At 37.2% G+C, this 16,734-nt stretch overlaps 5 protein-coding genes across 11 annotated transcripts in view; 1 reads left to right on the top strand and 4 right to left on the bottom strand.

Annotated features, from left to right (window-relative positions):
* LOC139988843 (uncharacterized) overlaps window positions 1–16,734 on the bottom strand; it is a 76,412-nt gene that overhangs the window by 53,544 nt on the left and 6,134 nt on the right. Inside the window, exon 1 of one of the 4 annotated variants that reach the window (XM_072006618.1) lies at window positions 11,162–11,302. The exons of 1 other annotated variant lie outside the window; for it this stretch is intronic. Coding sequence is in view for 1 of the 3 variants with exons in the window: in XM_072006615.1 (XP_071862716.1) it covers window positions 3,994–4,074 (81 nt within the window). In the remaining 2 variants the exon portion in view is untranslated. Of the gene's footprint in view, window positions 1–3,993; window positions 4,849–7,498; window positions 7,640–11,161; window positions 11,303–16,734 lie in introns of those variants that run through there. 2 more of the 4 variants (XM_072006619.1, XM_072006615.1) reach the window with 2 other exon arrangements.
* On the bottom strand, window positions 5,794–11,028 carry LOC139988847 (uncharacterized). The gene is made up of 3 exons (XM_072006628.1): window positions 8,555–11,028; window positions 8,056–8,215; window positions 5,794–7,956 (listed from the first exon to the last, which is right to left on the bottom strand). The coding sequence occupies exons 1-3, from the start codon at window positions 8,724–8,726 to the stop codon at window positions 7,554–7,556; spliced, it is 735 nt and encodes a 244-aa protein (XP_071862729.1). The 5' UTR covers window positions 8,727–11,028; the 3' UTR covers window positions 5,794–7,553.
* Window positions 11,181–14,530, top strand: Fabp (fatty acid binding protein). Of its 2 annotated transcripts, none has more exons than XM_072006638.1 (3): window positions 11,181–11,399; window positions 13,262–13,533; window positions 14,078–14,530. In XM_072006638.1, the coding sequence occupies exons 1-3, from the start codon at window positions 11,327–11,329 to the stop codon at window positions 14,129–14,131; spliced, it is 399 nt and encodes a 132-aa protein (XP_071862739.1). In that variant the 5' UTR covers window positions 11,181–11,326; the 3' UTR covers window positions 14,132–14,530. The 2 variants fall into 2 exon arrangements, with proteins under 2 accessions (XP_071862739.1, XP_071862738.1); XM_072006637.1 differs by lacking the exon at window positions 11,181–11,399 and adding an exon at window positions 12,856–13,036.
* LOC139988844 (cell cycle checkpoint protein RAD1) lies at window positions 14,577–15,888 on the bottom strand. Of its 2 annotated transcripts, XM_072006622.1 has the most exons (5): window positions 15,748–15,888; window positions 15,439–15,663; window positions 15,149–15,343; window positions 14,799–15,074; window positions 14,577–14,714 (listed from the first exon to the last, which is right to left on the bottom strand). In XM_072006622.1, exons 1-5 carry the CDS (start codon window positions 15,838–15,840, stop codon window positions 14,685–14,687), a joined length of 819 nt encoding a protein of 272 aa, XP_071862723.1. In that variant the 5' UTR covers window positions 15,841–15,888; the 3' UTR covers window positions 14,577–14,684. The 2 variants fall into 2 exon arrangements, with proteins under 2 accessions (XP_071862723.1, XP_071862722.1); XM_072006621.1 differs by having other exon boundaries at window positions 14,616–15,074.
* Window positions 15,830–16,704, bottom strand: LOC139988849 (zinc finger SWIM domain-containing protein 7-like). Of its 2 annotated transcripts, none has more exons than XM_072006633.1 (3): window positions 16,374–16,703; window positions 16,062–16,293; window positions 15,830–15,992 (listed from the first exon to the last, which is right to left on the bottom strand). In XM_072006633.1, exons 1-3 carry the CDS (start codon window positions 16,495–16,497, stop codon window positions 15,830–15,832), a joined length of 519 nt encoding a protein of 172 aa, XP_071862734.1. In that variant the 5' UTR covers window positions 16,498–16,703. The 2 variants fall into 2 exon arrangements, with proteins under 2 accessions (XP_071862734.1, XP_071862735.1); XM_072006634.1 differs by having other exon boundaries at window positions 15,851–15,992; window positions 16,133–16,293; window positions 16,374–16,704.

Here is a 16,734-nt window from a genome sequence, read left to right as displayed (position 1 = left end):
AAACGTGATGAACGATACATATCATGTATACTAGATATCGCTAAGATTCTTGAGAGATCTATTTCGTAAAATTCTTATCTTATCTTATATTTTAACCAATCGGAATGGAAATACATAATTATAACTGCCACTTTTCTTCTAAATTTCTAGATAAGCATATATTTCACTCTCTAAATTTCACGTTCAGAAATATGAAGAGAGCATCTAGTGATGTTAATAACTCTCCTCTCCTTGAACATTTCAAAGACCCAAGTTATATAATCATAGTATGAACTAACTGTTTGGTTAGTTCTGACTCATTAACATTTTCAAAGTAACTTGCGTGCTTTGCGATGAGTACGAAATTGTGTCATCGCCAAAATGCTGCGGATTGGCCCGGTTTTTATTATGACGTTCGGACGTGCAATGTTACGGCTGTCAACATGTTCCTTTAATCTACGTTTAAACGATGCGCAATTACATGTATATATAGCGCGCCGCCTGAAACTGAACTAGCCCGACGGTTTTCGTCGGCTGAAACAAGAGAAAGCCAAACCGGACCGTTTGTTTTAAACATTTACCCTGTTCGATGAAGTTGGTCGTAGTTAATTATTCCTTTATCGGGTAGCAAATTTTCGATCGACACAAAAAAAAAAAAAAAAAGAAGAAAAAGAATGAAAAGTCGCGATATCTCATAGAAAGTCTATTAAAACGTAATGCGAATGATTCAAATCTATAACGTCATAATCCGCAGATGAATTGACCAAATTGATGGAAACTGATTCGATAGAATGGTATACACTGGAACTTCCAGGGATTTCAACGCGCGGGAAAATCCTGCTGAGATTTTCAGTGGATATTTCGACAGACGTTTGACAAAAATTCCGTTGATCTGGAACGCAATTTGCGTATAACATGTGCCCATAAATGCTGATAATTGACCAATCATGTGTCGCGTGATACGGCTGCCAAATGAACGAAGCAAAGCTGAAAATTCGTTTAAAATCAGTTCGAATATTTTGTTATACGTATGAATACGTATAATAAAAGATAGATTTGCTGCAAAGCTTATTTCTTTGAAAAATGAATTATTGAATCTTCGAAGTTGTTGATAATCTATCGACGATCTATATAATCTGAGACGTACCAGGTAAATAAACCAATTAAAGATAAAAATCATAACTCAATCTATATATTTTATATATCGGTACCAAACACGCGATATCGAGTTCCAAGGAATGAAAATTGTTTGTACAACTTTTTAAACGAACGACAAACATGATTTCTTGTTTGACGAAACTGAAAGGGTAGAATGTTCAAAGCAAAGATCATTCTTTCCTAGCAGTAACACGCGTCCATGCTGAAATTCCACAAAGCCAAACTCGAGTAAAAAAGTAGGTATGTGGATTCTGCGAGTTTAAGTTGCAACATAAAACACCATGAACAGCAATAAAAACACAACAAAGCGGCACGTAGAGAAAAACTCTGCTCGGGCTAATAGAATCACAGGAACGCTGCAAGTGAAAGAACACAATGCTAATCTCGTTGGAGAAGTCAACAGACTGACCTGTACCACTGTGTGTGGTTCACGTAAACTGATAAAGTAACAAACTATGGAGGCAGGATGAAAGCACGATGGACTCTACACTCTGCAACAAACGTGGCTGCTACGCCTTGCTATTCAAAGGGCTCATTCGCAATGCAGTCCGGGCCAGAAGTTGTCCACCAGTGCATTCTTTTAGACGGCGTCTCGTATCTGCTTACGATCTGGCCATTTGTCTTCGCGTGTAGCATCGTGCCCGGTCGGAATTTCGAGTTCTGCGGTGAACATTCGTCGATGATAATGGCACGTCGAGAATGACGGAGAAACGCGAGAACTCCTAGAGATTCGTTCCGTTCTAACAGAGGACAATGCTGAAACGTCCGAAACAGTACTCGAGCAACCGGATCAAAGTGCTTTATCGGAAGTCTGATACTTGTAAATAGAAACATCAAGTCAGGTACCTTGCAGAGCTGGTAAGAGGATGAACGGAAGAAACGCAAAGTCAATTAGTCAGTAATGAACTAGGGATTGTGAGCTGAATCTCGCGTGCATTTTCAGTTCTAGGAGTATGATTAACAAAAGTGATCACGTCTAATTGAAGAGATCCTGACAGTAAGGTGGCAGCTGCATTTTCCAATAATTTAAGCAAACTCACTTTCTTGGAAAAGTACTATAAATCTATAATCAATTTGTAGCAAGAAACTTTTGCGATTATAAATATAAGTCTTATTCCGATGACTTTGATTGTATCGCCTAATGAAACAGACAGAGAATATTCTACATAATACGTCGAAGATTACACGCGGAATCTTCGAAACGAATCCTAAGACGATACAGGGATTGGCGCGTGTAATACGACAAAGCTGATCCCTTAAAATGTATTCCTATATTTGGCATGTATCATTTCCGTGCGCGATGGAGAATTCAATTGCTTATTGCTAATCCCCCACGATAAGTTTGTTCCCTGATTAAATTTAATTAAAGACGAGTTAGATTATCTTGTATCAAACGTGCAAGGTAAATTGGTAGAATCATACGTTGTTGTTTCACGAATACGACATGAAATTACGATCCGTGTGCCTTTGATCATTCACTTGTAGTCGTCGTTACATGCCAAGACGAATTCCATAGGATTTATCAGTGACAGGAATATGGTATTCAGTTAGAACCAATGATAAACATACGGAAGGATATGGAGGTATGACGAGCAACAAGTTAAAACGAGGGAAATGGAGTGTGCTTTGATTGTTTCGTCTGGCAAATAACTGACGTGTATCGCTATATAATTTGGAGCATTACAAGGTATGCGCATGTAACGACTCTCGTAGATAGGAGCATTGTCGATTTGCATTAATGTTCAATCGATGACTTGGTTCGTTTTCGAGGCACGTGTATGAAATTACATGATCGATAGGACACGAAAATTCTTTGCTACCAAATCGCTGCATAATTTTACTACATAATTTTAAACTGTACGATTCTCCTACCTAATTCTTTATGAAATATATATTGGAGATGACTAAACCCTCTAATATTCTGATTCTTTGACGCTCGCGTTTTTACTATTAGCGAAGATTAACTCAAGACCTAAGGGAATATTTGGAAAAAGTAAATGAAAGTAAAAAGTTGGATGAGTTAGTGGTAGAAGAAGGTATAATGGTGCTCAAACAAGCGTGGAGTTAGATAATTGCGTGCAATTAAAGGTGCCATCCTGGTCGTATTCATGACTGGGAAAAACAAGTTCGAAGTTTCCACGGGCCATTTCGCTGGCACAAAATTCTCACTTCGTAGTCAGGTAAACAAAAAGATCCCTCTCGGAAAGCTACTATAAATACTTTCTCAAACTGGAGGAAGGGTACGTAAAAACTGTACAGCTTGCATTTCCAACATACTATCGCTGTTGTAGTATCATCCGAGCTATTTTCCTTCTCATGAGAAAAAATCTCTATTGCGAATTTCTGCCGGTGCCTTTCTGCAGAATGTAACGTACTCCGAGTTAAGCATGCAACGAGGAATTTCGAGAAATTCCACCCTTCCTTCTAAGCATTTCACGTTACGTTCCTCCTACCCACAAGGTTATATTCTTTCATCGAGGAAAATGGCCCGAAATATAGTTTCAATTTCATACGTTCAGTTACTAATGCATTTTCTCCATTAAGGCAGAGGAGAAGATCATAGCGGAGAAAAGTGACTCCAATATACAACAAATAATCTCCCCATCTGGCTGGTCGAGGATATATACGACAATTTTCTAAACAGTTTCCTCGGGACGGCTCGGAATACAATCAAACCGGAGACAGCGACTGACAACTTTTCTCAATAAGGTCGAAGAGAAACTGTGCCAGTGGAGAAGAAGGTCAAAGACAGACACGGACAAGGGAAGTGATGACAAGGAGACAGAGAGAGTCAAACAGACAGATAGACAGAGAGAGAGAGGGGAAAAGAGACAGAGAGAAGAAATAGAAACTTACAATCAGCAACTTGATTTTGTTAACCAAAGGGGATGTCGTAAGGAATTTGTTGACGGCCGTGAAAAGTTTCCCTTGTAGCATGGCAGCGCTTTCGGCGTCTCGTCCTTGCGAACATCCGGGCCTGATGTCCGCTTCTCCGGGGCTGGGCAACAACCCCCGGCAGTCTTGCGGGAAATCTCTTTTCTTCAGTCTCCTCGCGGGCCCTCGTGGCTCCTCTTCCCTTCCAACTGTCGCTTCCTCAAAGATCACGCTTTAGGCGGTTTACTTCTATCCGCATCAAATTTGACTATCTATTTTTATACTCTGGCAATCCCTTAAAACATCCGATAGAATCGGACAGCTGATCGCTGATCCTTCGAGACGCGGGTTCTTGGCCAAAATGACAAATGAATTCGAAAGTATCGGACGCTTCGTTTTTTTTTTTTTTTCGTATTATACGTCCACCACGTATTATACGTAAACAGATCTCGACGCTTTAGAAATGCTTATTGAGAGGTCGTCGAGATTCTTTGTTTCGCTGGTAGCATAATATGCTCGATCGAGGAAGAAGGCTCAGGTTTCAGGTACCATAGAGGATACCAGTTCTCCAGTGGAACGAGATCAGTTTCCCACTGACAGGAGTGCGGTGTCGGGTTTATTTGAAAAATACGCTCGATCGGTCGACGATTTGATTGAAACGTGGCTGTGGCTTTCAAACGAACAGCTTTGTCTCGATACCACTAGCTCGCAAGATCTAAGGATTCGTGAATATCGAAGGGTCCTTAGGGTCCCGGCGGTGCCGCGTTCTCGACATGGACTGAAGTCCGGAGCGGGCCGATGGATGCTGCGAGTTGCTCCAGAGGCAGAAGAACGCGCGCGCGAGAGAAAGCCGCGCGTGTCGAAGGGGGAAAGAGACAGATAGCGAGAAGAGGGGAACGGTGAACGAGCAAGGGTGAGAGAAATGGCTAGGAGAGAGGGGTGGATACGTGGAGATCGAGGGGGTGGCTGTGTCTATTCAGGAAGGGAGTGAATGGAAGGGAAAGGAGGGTTCACCGAGGGGTTGGGTTTCAACAAACGCCACTAGTTGCTGGTAACCCTTGCATGTTTACGCGCCTGATGTTCCAAGCCGGTTACCGATTGTCCTTGTCAATGCGTTAATGCCATTTTTATCATCTAGTGCTCCAGTCAGAAATCGCTGAATTAATTTTCACCCTTCGAATACGGATCAAGGACATTTTGTTGAATAATAATCGATAAACGTAGATATAAAGGCAAAGTTTCATCGAAGTAATTTATTTGTGGATTAAATGTATGATAGGAAAAAACGATTCTTTGTTTTCAAACGCATTGTAATGCTGTATTTGTGGTTCACTCTTTGGTTTTATCCTTCTTTCTTTCTTTCTTTTTTTTTTTTTTTATTTTTTGAGTATGAAATACCATAGAAAAGCAAAAAACGAGACAATAGTATGGGGAAACGATGCATCTCCATTGTCTGAACTTTTAGGTCGTAAACGCTCGATGACAAAAGAAATGATAGAGTCAACGAAATTTCTAACGATTTCATTTTGTTCTGTTGTAAAACGAAATTGGTCAAATATTATAACCGAAGGTGTCTGCGATCTACGCAATGTATATGGAAAGCCAATGATTGGCAGTTTGTATTTAAATGAGTGGAAGTGCAACAGCTAATAGGTGTACGCATCGTCCTCGTTACCAAGCTACATTATTTTAGTACTTCGGTAAACGAACAGTCGTGGTTAGTCGTATCGAATCGGAATTCAATTTATTCGGTGAGTTTCGTTAAAGAGATTTGGATCAAAATTTCGTTTAAAATTGCTTTATATCAACAATAGAGATTACATACATATCGGCGATCGAGATTGGAAGAACAACAGTTGCAAAAACCACGAAGTATTTTTACATTACAGAATTTTTAATCGATATTTACCGCTGTACGCCCACTAAACTAACAAAATAGTAAAGTATACATCGTATTTTCATCCCCTTTGTACTTTTGACTAAAAATAAAATAGGACATCGTGAATTTAGATTCTGGATGGACCTCATTATTTGTTATAATTAGATGCGCTGCATGAATAGCATTTTACGTTATGCTACAACAAGATACCACCCACTAGAGGATGCGATGGCAGGTTAATTAAATACAGTTTGCACCCTGTAAAAGTGGAGCAACAAACGATACGATATCCGAACAAATACATTTTTCTCTTATTCAATGATATCGGGTTACTCTTTCTGTATCTGTTAGATTAGAAGCGAATATTCTAACAAATACTTGAAGTATAATCTTAGTATAAGTTCGATTTAGGATCGATATAACGTTTAAATTGCTTTTACGTAAAAAGGTATATCTACATCTTATTCCAGTTAACGATTAAAAGTCAACCATGTTAAAATAGGTTTTTCAACTTTTGATAAGATTTTATGTCGTCTTAAAATGCTACTTCAAAATTTCCTCAGCGTACCAAGATGTAAATGATATTACGACCATTCACGTCACCATTAAGTTTCTCGAGAAATAATGGATACCTCAAAGTTTCTTCCCGCATCGAATTTCCTGCCATCGTGAACGAACGAAGGATGAATTTATACGATACGGACAGTGATTATCATATTTCGACAATAATTTTATTTTAAACTGATAAATAACAGATTGGTACAAAATGAGTAAATACGAATCGTGTTTAACGATAAATCTTACTGCAAGTACATTATTTAAGTGCGAAATTAAGTAGGCGCATTTTAATGGAATAATTTCCATGATTCAATTAAATATCTACTAAATTGCTAAATTAAGTAGTTCCATATGCGTTACATGAAGTACAGAAAGTGAAAAGTTCGAAAGTACAGTACTAGTGCTGCCACCTGTCCATACTTTCCTAAACGCAAGCGAGTTCTGTATCGACGAGAAGTAACCTTACGTATCATTTATTTTTTGCATATTTACATGTTCATTATAATCTTGCGCAACGCATCCACACACTTATCCATATTGGACAAATATCGATAATCCACTGGCATTTATTTCAAATTACGAAAATACATATCATATCATTGTCTTATATAGGAAAAACAACTATGTATATCATCCTTCCTATAGTAGAGTAGGATACCTTATAAATTCTATTTTTAGTATTGCATTTGTCAAAAGTAGTTTTTCTCGCGTAATATCACAGATATAGGTACTCGAAGTATAATCCGTTAAGTCATGGTTCTTTCATAAAAGCTTATGTTCGAGACGTTCTCAAACATTATCGTAATTTCGCTATGTCTACGATATAAACAATCTATATAACATCTACGATGATATTAGCCGTTATCAAAACGAACACAATTGAAGTAGCGATCTAGATATAACTTCGTTGCAACGTTCCAAAGTTCAAAAAATACGTGATACTAAATTCATAAAAATATCGTTTTTCCGTTTGCACAATTATCGTTGTTAACGGAAACAACGTTACAAAAAAAAAAAAAAACAATTTTTCATGTGGACTAGCATACTTACATGTCCTAATTCGTCGTGCTTTTATTAGAAAATCTTCGAAATATCATCAGAATTATCATTGCATACTATCCGGAGGACGAAGTGCCAGGGCCAAGACTTGTTGCATCTGTATCCGGACATCGAGCTTCTTCTCTTCCGGTACTTGTCGAATGATCGGCAATAACGAGAGTAGAAACATTTTGTCGTAATCATCCTCATCGTATGCAACTCGTTGGCTGCTGTGTGACGACAGGATATCGTGAATTTCATTATCGAAGGACGCGAACGACGTCTCACAAAGCTGCTTCGGATAACGGGGGCACATTTTATAGGATGCGCCCGGCTGAAGGTATTCCCTGCCAGTGGTAATGGAGGGAGCAGCATGGGCCAATGGTACGTCGTATTCTTCGATCACCGGATTGTCAATTTCACCCTCGCTCTCCTCAGATTTGCAATTACTTAATGTAGTACCGGCATTTCTGTAATGTATAGGAATACGGGCATACGACTATAGACTGGCTAATGCGTCGTTCAAATAAGAACGATCTTCGCGCTCACAACATTCGGGAGGTACTAACCGTTTATTCTCCACCGTTGGCATTAGAAATAACAGTTGATCGAAATACATGTATTTCTTTCGTTTCCGACCAACCGGCCCTACTTTCTGTGATTTCTGAAGCTTCAATTCTTTCATAAAATAGTCACGGATATTTCTCCATTTTCCACGTAAGTTTTTCTCTGGAAATTATGGGGCTCTGTTGTAGATATATAACATGTTCTAACGATATTAAACAAAATTACTCTTACTAAAGATTATTTCCTATGATGGTTTTAAAGGAGATCTATAAAAACTGATCAGTTGCATCGGGAAAAACAAGATATTTCTATCTTGTTTTTTTTTTTTTTTTAATTAAAGATTATGCAAGTAGAACGACAGTTATTGTTATAACTATTGAATAGATGAAACAATTTGTACTAATTTTAAACGACTGCAGGTATGGTCACGACAACTCGTGCCAGGGTCGAGTAAGTGCAAGTCGAGGAATCCGGATCGATCGATCGCAAGAGGCTGTATACCTTCAACGTTTCTCTCCTCGTCCGTCAAGCGCGCCCAATTCGGTACCATCACCTGGCAGACCTCGTCCCACGCGGTCATCTTGGCATTACGGTCGTTGTACTCGCTACGATTCACATCATAAATCGCCGGTCGTTTCTCGATTTCTCCGATAAATTTCTCAGTATCGAACATGGTGCTTATCGTGGGAAGGTTTATCAAAGTCACCTTCGAGATTCTTTTTTATTCCTTATAGATATTCTCTTCTTTTTTGTCGTTCAATTACTTCAAATATTAACAACAAAAGAAAGGAAAGGAAAGAACGTAACCATGTAACAAAGAAGAGAAATTTGCCGCTACTTAACGATACCGATTACAAAAGGGGATGACACGACTCGACTAGAGTCGATCGTGTTTCAACGATCGAACGAGCAAGATACGAGTGTATCGATTCGGATTAAGCTGAACGTGTATACGATCGCACGAGCTGGCCAATTCGCGGCCAATGAATAAGAACGAAGGTTCGTATCGTATCGTATCGCGCGTGAATACTCGTGCGTTGGTCGATGCCGACGATCGAAGCGCGCGAAGACTAAAAAAAAAGAATTGGAAAAAGAAATTTTTGGACGGAACGTTATGATCCCGCAAGCGATTTGGCTTGTGTATGCTACGCCGTCGCCGGCAGCTTGCGCGTCACTGCGGAGAAACCGTTGTACGGCTGGCTTGGTTTGGCATCATGGCGCTAGGCTGGCGTGCGGTTGCGGTTGCGGAGCGGAATCTATGCCGCTGCTATGCCGCAGCGTTGCCAAATCTACCCGGTCAGTCGAGACTGAAAAGACGGCGAAACCCGCGAGCACGTCGCGATTGCCTCCTTTCCTCTGCGTGGATGTGTGTGCGACGCATCCTCGTTGGCCGGTCGTCGCCGTCGCATTTTCAATGCGGTGATACTGGCGCCCATCGACCGCACCGGGTTTATAATAACATTGCGAGAGAAACCGGTGATCGGCTGGAACCGGTTGTAGGAGGTAGTCCGATATTCGCACGTGAACAAAACGCATGTTTCGTCTTTGGATCTATAATTAGAGCGGACCATCAAATCGCGAAAATTCAAAGTGCACTTACGTAACCTCGCAAAAGACAAAACATCATTATCAAACGATGCGATTGCTCGCGCTACGGTAAACGAGAACACATCGGTGATTCCGTGGTTCGTACGATCCAGCAAACGCTTCGGATCGTTTTGATAGAACACGTACGTATGTAGATGGATACAGGTGGATTACGTTCTCATCGTCGTTGTTGATGCGGAATTCGCCGCAAGTTTCGACGTTGCCAAACGTGTTGCTAAGTGTACGAGTAGGTACGTCGAATGTGGCGCGTTGCTACGCGATCGTAGACACCGTGCTCAACAAGAATGGACGCGGACGCGCCGCGGCCACGTCGTCGCGTTTCTACCGCGCCGTTATCGACCATGTCCGGCCGTTTGGCAAACGCAGCGAAATCGACGCCGGCTGGTTGCTGAATGAAACGTTATATCCTCTTATCTCGCCTGCGATCTAGTAAAGACACCTTCGCGACCATTTTTACAAACAGAAACTGCGGATTAACGAAAATCGGTTTATAACGCGTCCGAAGTTGTATAATATCACTGGCGATTGTTCTATCGGGCAAGTTCATGGCGTTGATAGCAACACGTTTTTATGATAAAGAGTAAAATGAAAGAGCAAACTAAATGAAACGCTTTGATGTATTACTGAGATCATAAATAATTACGTTCACGATCTAACTGTAAAATATCAGAGTTAATTGACGCATCGCGCGCAAATGCTTGCTGTCCAATAAACGACAAACTTTCCATAGTCAGATGAATATGTTTTGCGCGTGATCAACAACGTCACATTGTTTTACCGTTATATAAATAATTGACGACGATCGATGCTATGGTTATTTTGACGAATATTTAAATGATTAAGTATCATTTTAAAAATAATTCGAAAGAATCCAACTCCGAGGAACGATGTTACGATTCAAAAATATTTCGTGAAAGAAAAAGGTGTCCTAGAAAGAGTAGAGAAAAATAAACATCTCCCATACATTATCTGTGATTATTGTAAGAAAACAAGGCAGTAAAGTATAGGCTATACATAGGCTTGACCAATACAGAGTCAAAGTGAAACTGCTTAGATATTGTTTCCTACCAATAGGTATATTTATTTATCTCCAACTCCGATAAAAATATGGTTGAAGTTGGTAAATAAAACCAAACCATTCCTACGATAACCGTAACTAAACAAACGCCAAGAACGATTTGACGACGGCGTAACCTATAAGAAAAAAAAAAGCAAACGAAGTTCCAAGCTACGAGAAAAAGACAGACTCTGCGCAGCAGCTGCGAATATCCCGAGAGGGGGCCGCCCAAACACGCAAGCTAAATGATGGAACAGAGATGAAAGATTTTCGAATAGAAGACGGAAAGAGCGTGAGGAAAGTCGAATGAGAAAGAAAGATCGATCGAGGGAAGGGCGAAAAGGGGGTGAATGAAAAGGAGCGAGAGAGGATACATAGAGATAGAGAGCTGAAGAGGGAAGGAGAAGAGAGAGAGATGTGTAGTCAGTCCATACAGAGTATACCTTTGACGCTCTTCGTCCTCCCGGATCCTAGTCAGTCTAGAACCGGCAACAAGACGGTGAACATCGTTTCGTTACTATCGTTTCTCTGTCCAACTGAAACTATCGTCCTTTGAGACCTAATTCTTTGGTCACGTGTTCAAGTCCAGACAAATTCGATCGATCGTCATGCCGGAGTTCCTTGGAAAAAAATACAAGCTGTTCAGCAGCGAGAATTTCGACGATTTCATGAAGGCGCTCGGTACGTATGAATTGATAATATATACGTAAGTAAGTTACTCCAATTGAGTTCCAAGAACGTGATTCATAATTAAACGTGCGCGTACGATACAAAGGTGAATGATAATGCACGAGACGTTCTGTATCGTTGCATGAATTTCATCCGGCAGATTATGATATCAAACGTTATTATCAGCCGCCGACTGATGTGGCAAATAAATCGTAAATACCATAATCGAAATGAAATATTCATAAACATTATACAGCACATATGCGAGTAACGACATTTTGTTGTTTGATAAGGGAGATATTTCAATTACGATCTGGTAACGAAACATGTGAAAGTACAACTTGCAATGCCATTCCTGTATTGCGGTAATAATCGATATACTCGATTGTTGAAACGAACTTGTGATATATCTATGTTATAAAAATATTTATTAATGACGAAAGATTGAAGTAAAATAAAAAATAATAAGATATTTTGATAAAGTCAGAGAAACCTCAAGAATGTGGGTGGCATGCACAATCAATGCTATGAAATAGCCGGTTCTGTTGCTGGGAAATTTAATTCCACCACAAACGAACGATCTCATTTATAATATTAGAGCCCGCAACGTATTGTAATGATAAATAAGATAATCAATTTTAATATGTTGAACTATGCTCCTGTGGCTGTGCAACGACCTGACCTCACGCTTAATTCCCGCCATGTGCCACAGACAGAGTCCGATTGTACTCCAATTTAACACTTGAATTAATTTACCAGCAAGATTAATAAATCGCAATTGTCAGTCGAATCGTACTAATGTATGGTACTTGTGAAGTTAACTTAATAAAAATACACTGACGGCGTTGCCTGATAATAGACGAATAGGGGCCTTAAGCGAAGAACAAGATACATAACATTACAAAATGCGTATGATTTACTCGTCACATTGTAAGTGACAACAGTCGTATAAGCGCATCCGCAACATTTTCACATTCTCATTATATTGCAACCGGTTATTTCATACGATTACCGGAAATTAAATAAAACTGCAAGCTCATTCTGATCGACATCGCCCACACGTTAAAGTGTTGACTAATACGAGCAAGGAATATAAATTATTCCTTCCTCGAATCGAGGGAGGCTGAAATCGTCGTGCTTATGATTGATGTGTGTAAAAACATACTACAATTTCTTACAGATTCGCGATGATATTTTAAATCTTATACTTCCATTTACTTTTTAAAAAATATGGCTAATAATATCGGTCGCAATTACGTAATCTATCGATATGCAAATAAAGTACGTTGAAAACAAATATCACGTAACCGGTGTAATTTGATCTTAACAAACGGACAAATAAGATTATGGTAACCTGTTTTATATTTTGTTTTCAAAGATATGTACGCGCGATGTGCTGTAGATATCGCAAATAATCGCAGAAAAGTTCAAACTTCAAAGTTTACATATTGGTATTTCGATTATGGAGAACCTGGTCCTCATTATTCACGATATAAGATGCGATAATAACACCGGTGGTGTTCAGTCTTGCTTTTACTTTCATTGGTAACGTGTCGTGCTCTATTCGTTCAAAATGCTTTCATCCGTTTACGGAAAACAATACAAACTCCAATCGAGTGAAAATTTTGATGAATTCATGAAAGCCTTGGGTAAGGAAGACTCTCATATTTAACAGAAATTTATTTAGCAAAAAGTATCTTAAATTTAATTTGCAATTCAAACATTAGAATCGAACATCTGCACTTGCATTTATCAATTTGAAAAGAAGCCGTTCTTATAAACGACCGAGTTCCATCTTTTTTTTTTTTTAATCTGCATATTCCTAAACTTTGGAGTTTTGTAATTTTTTTTTTTTTGTTTTTTTTTTGTTTTAGGTGTAGGTATAATGACACGTAAAATGGGTAGCAGCGTGAGTCCTGTGATTGAACTAACAGAGAACAATGGAGTGTATACGTTGAAAACGACTAGCGCATTCAAGAACTCTGAAATAAAATTCAAGCTTGGTGAGGAATTTGATGAAGAAACAGCAGATGGAAGAAAAGTGAAGTGTGTCTGCACTTTAGATGGAAATAAACTTATTCAAGTACAAAAAGGAGAAAAGGAAACCACTATTGAAAGAGAATTCACGCCGACAGAAATGAAAGCGGTATGTATGCCTGAAAAAAGTATATTTGCACACGGCAGAGAAAGAGAATAGAAAAAAATTATCTCGTTTAACCTTATAAGAACATTATCAGCAATCTTTGTATCTTAACAGCTTACTTATTATCTCAGTACAATCGTAAACGTTTAATCTAATAAAAACCATGGTCATAATAAATTACATAATCTCGATCATTAAGGAATTAGAAGCTCAGTGTTTCAATTGAATTACATTTTGTGCAATGGAAGTTCTGCAGGGTTGAACGACACTACGAAAGATAACAGGGCGAACATCTGATGATAATAACAATGCTTGTCATTGGTCAAAAGGTCCGCCAATTACCGCTTGCTCTTCGTGACTCGAACAATGTAATAAGTTCAATAATAGAGTTAATAATAACTGTTTGAAAACCTTGAAAGACAGTTTAAAAAACTATAGGGATCGTATATTACATTCATTCAATGAAACTATTAAAATATAAAAATATTTGTTACATATATGTAATTTTTTTATCGAATTAAAGAGATGAATATTTTTTATGTTTCAGATCATGAAAGTTGATGATATCGTATGTACAAGAGTATACAAAGTTCAAGAATAAAGATGTTATTTAAGGAAATAATGTTCCTTAATGAATTAAAAATTGATTAATGATGTTGAAAGTTGTTCTCGCTAATTAAGGGCAATATATTGTTTTCATAAATGTAAAAAAAATAAACTTTTTTACACGCAGAATAATACATATGAACGCATAAATATGATACAGCTGGTATTATTTTCAAATAAGGGTTTAATATTTCGCAGTATGATACGATATATGAATACAATGTTACTCATATTCATACACGTAAGATGAAAATTATGTTGCATTTTGAAAGTATCAAATATTTCTATATTTTTTATGCATCTTTAAATGTTATTCATATGCTTCCATGTATGTTATATCCATTATGGATATATCGAACGAAATTTCAGAACAAATAAAGAATAATTTTGAACATCTTTGTATCAAAATATTTTTTTTCTATAAATACGACGAAAACGAATACAATGAATAGAAAGCTTTAATTATAAATAATACAAAATAAAAGAACAATTTTAAAAACTTTACTGATCAATATTTACAATCCTAGTAACACATTTATTAAGTAATATTATTCATTAGGATCTATCACTGGAGAAATCTGAAAAATTTTGTTTATATATTTATATCTATCTATATACTATATTTTTTTTATAAATACTGAGCAAGAATAAGTCACCCTTACATAATATTCTATGTAGCAAGTATGTCCTTCATCGGTTTTAACCATGTATTGAAAACACAATAGTCCACATGTATCAGTCCTCAATGAAACTTTGTTTGCACATGACAATGCTTTCATAGCTGGCTTAATATGTGAGAGTTTGTAACTAGACATAGCTGTTGAAGTACATTGAAAGTTATCAACCAATTCACCATCATGGGGTAATTCAATATGACAAATTCCAGCTAAACCAGTTGTACTAATACGAAAAAAAGGTGGAGCAGGTGATAAAAATAACTGCAATATTACCAAAATATAAAATTACTAAGCTATAATTTGATAGAATTTTTAAGCATTAAATTATGTTTTACCTCAATCAAATCACTAGTTGAATCAAGTTCGGATAAGATATCTTTTAATAGTTCGGTTTGAAGGACTACTTTGTTCAAAACATTTTCTGGTTCAAGATGAAAATCTAATAATTCATCAGGTTCCTGAGTTTTTAAAGAACAATCTGTTATAATACCATCTTCCTCTATCAGAACTGTTACAGGATGTCCATTGCCCTGTTATAAAAACTTCTATTTATTAATAGCAAAGTAAAACTTCTATTTATTAAAAGCTAAATACAAGGTTTATAATATATTTTGACCATATGTACTTCGTAGAAGAGCTGCAAAGCTACAGAGCTCCCTTGACAATTTATATTACTCCAAAACATACAGAGGCACTCCACTAATATGTTTAAATTTACTCTAAATATTACGTCTTCCTTCAAATTAAACACTTGAAATACATGAGCTGGTATATAAGCACTAGCTTGCATGCATTTTGCATCTTCTACTGTTACTTTTAAACCATTCTCAGTTCCAAAACATGTGGCATTCTGAAGAAAATCAAAAAGTTCTTATATCAAAATCTATTTTGTCTCTGCTAGAAATCTCAAAAGAATGGCAGAATATTATTATACCTCTTTAAAATTAATTGCTTTTAATAACAATACTATAGTTTTAAGATTTCCTAACTTTGCAACTAAATTATAATTTTCTACTTCAGTGTACATGTTCTTTATCTAAAACTTGAAATAATAACAAGCTTTGAAATTGTTCCTTTGTTATATATTGATAAGACAATTTATCTTTCGTGATGGCAGTTAGCCAAACTGCTAAAACGTGTTTACAAGTAAATAAAGATCTATCATTTAACACTTGACATCTGGAAATATATTTTATAATCATCAATATTTGTTATTATAAGTGCCTAGAAAGATTATATATTTTATACCTAAAGGATGCACAAAGACAATAGTTTATATCTGGGAAAAGCATATATATTGCTCCTGACAATCCTTTAACCTGCACTAAATATCTGGCAGTATGTCTATCATTATGAGGTGGAACACCAGCACTTTCAGAAGGAAAAATATAAGTTATACGTCCTCGTTCATACAATTCTAATGCCCTTTCAAGTGCATCACCAAAAATGTTATACAGATTTAATAGTACATCATCTAAAACTAAAATCATTAATTGTTGTGTAAAAATTTGCCACTGATAATTACATAGCATTATATAATTACATAGTAAATATGTATACATTTTTGTTCTTTTTCAAAACTGTCAGCTGATTCCTTTAACACTTTATTTACAAACTTTGCATATTTTATATCGTACGTCTTACACAGAAGCGCATTTGATGCTAATTGTTTGTTTACACTCATGAAGGTTATGTTTCGTGTAAGTACATATTTTAATGTAACTTTTGTACAAAAAATATAAATAAAAGAAATGTTGATAAGTAGCCAACACAAAGTTATCTTAATTTTGAATCACATTACTTTAAACAACTTAACACTTCAAAAGATGATTAAAATACACGCAACTATCTTCACATTGTAATTACTAGCATTCCCTATTTTACCAACATGAAGTATAGGTTATTTCCTAAAGTATAAGTT

The sequence above is a fragment of the Bombus fervidus genome, chromosome 7 (genome assembly GCF_041682495.2).
Source record: "Bombus fervidus isolate BK054 chromosome 7, iyBomFerv1, whole genome shotgun sequence".
Taxonomy (NCBI): domain Eukaryota; kingdom Metazoa; phylum Arthropoda; class Insecta; order Hymenoptera; family Apidae; genus Bombus; species Bombus fervidus.
This window is presented reverse-complemented; position numbering and strand designations above follow the sequence as displayed.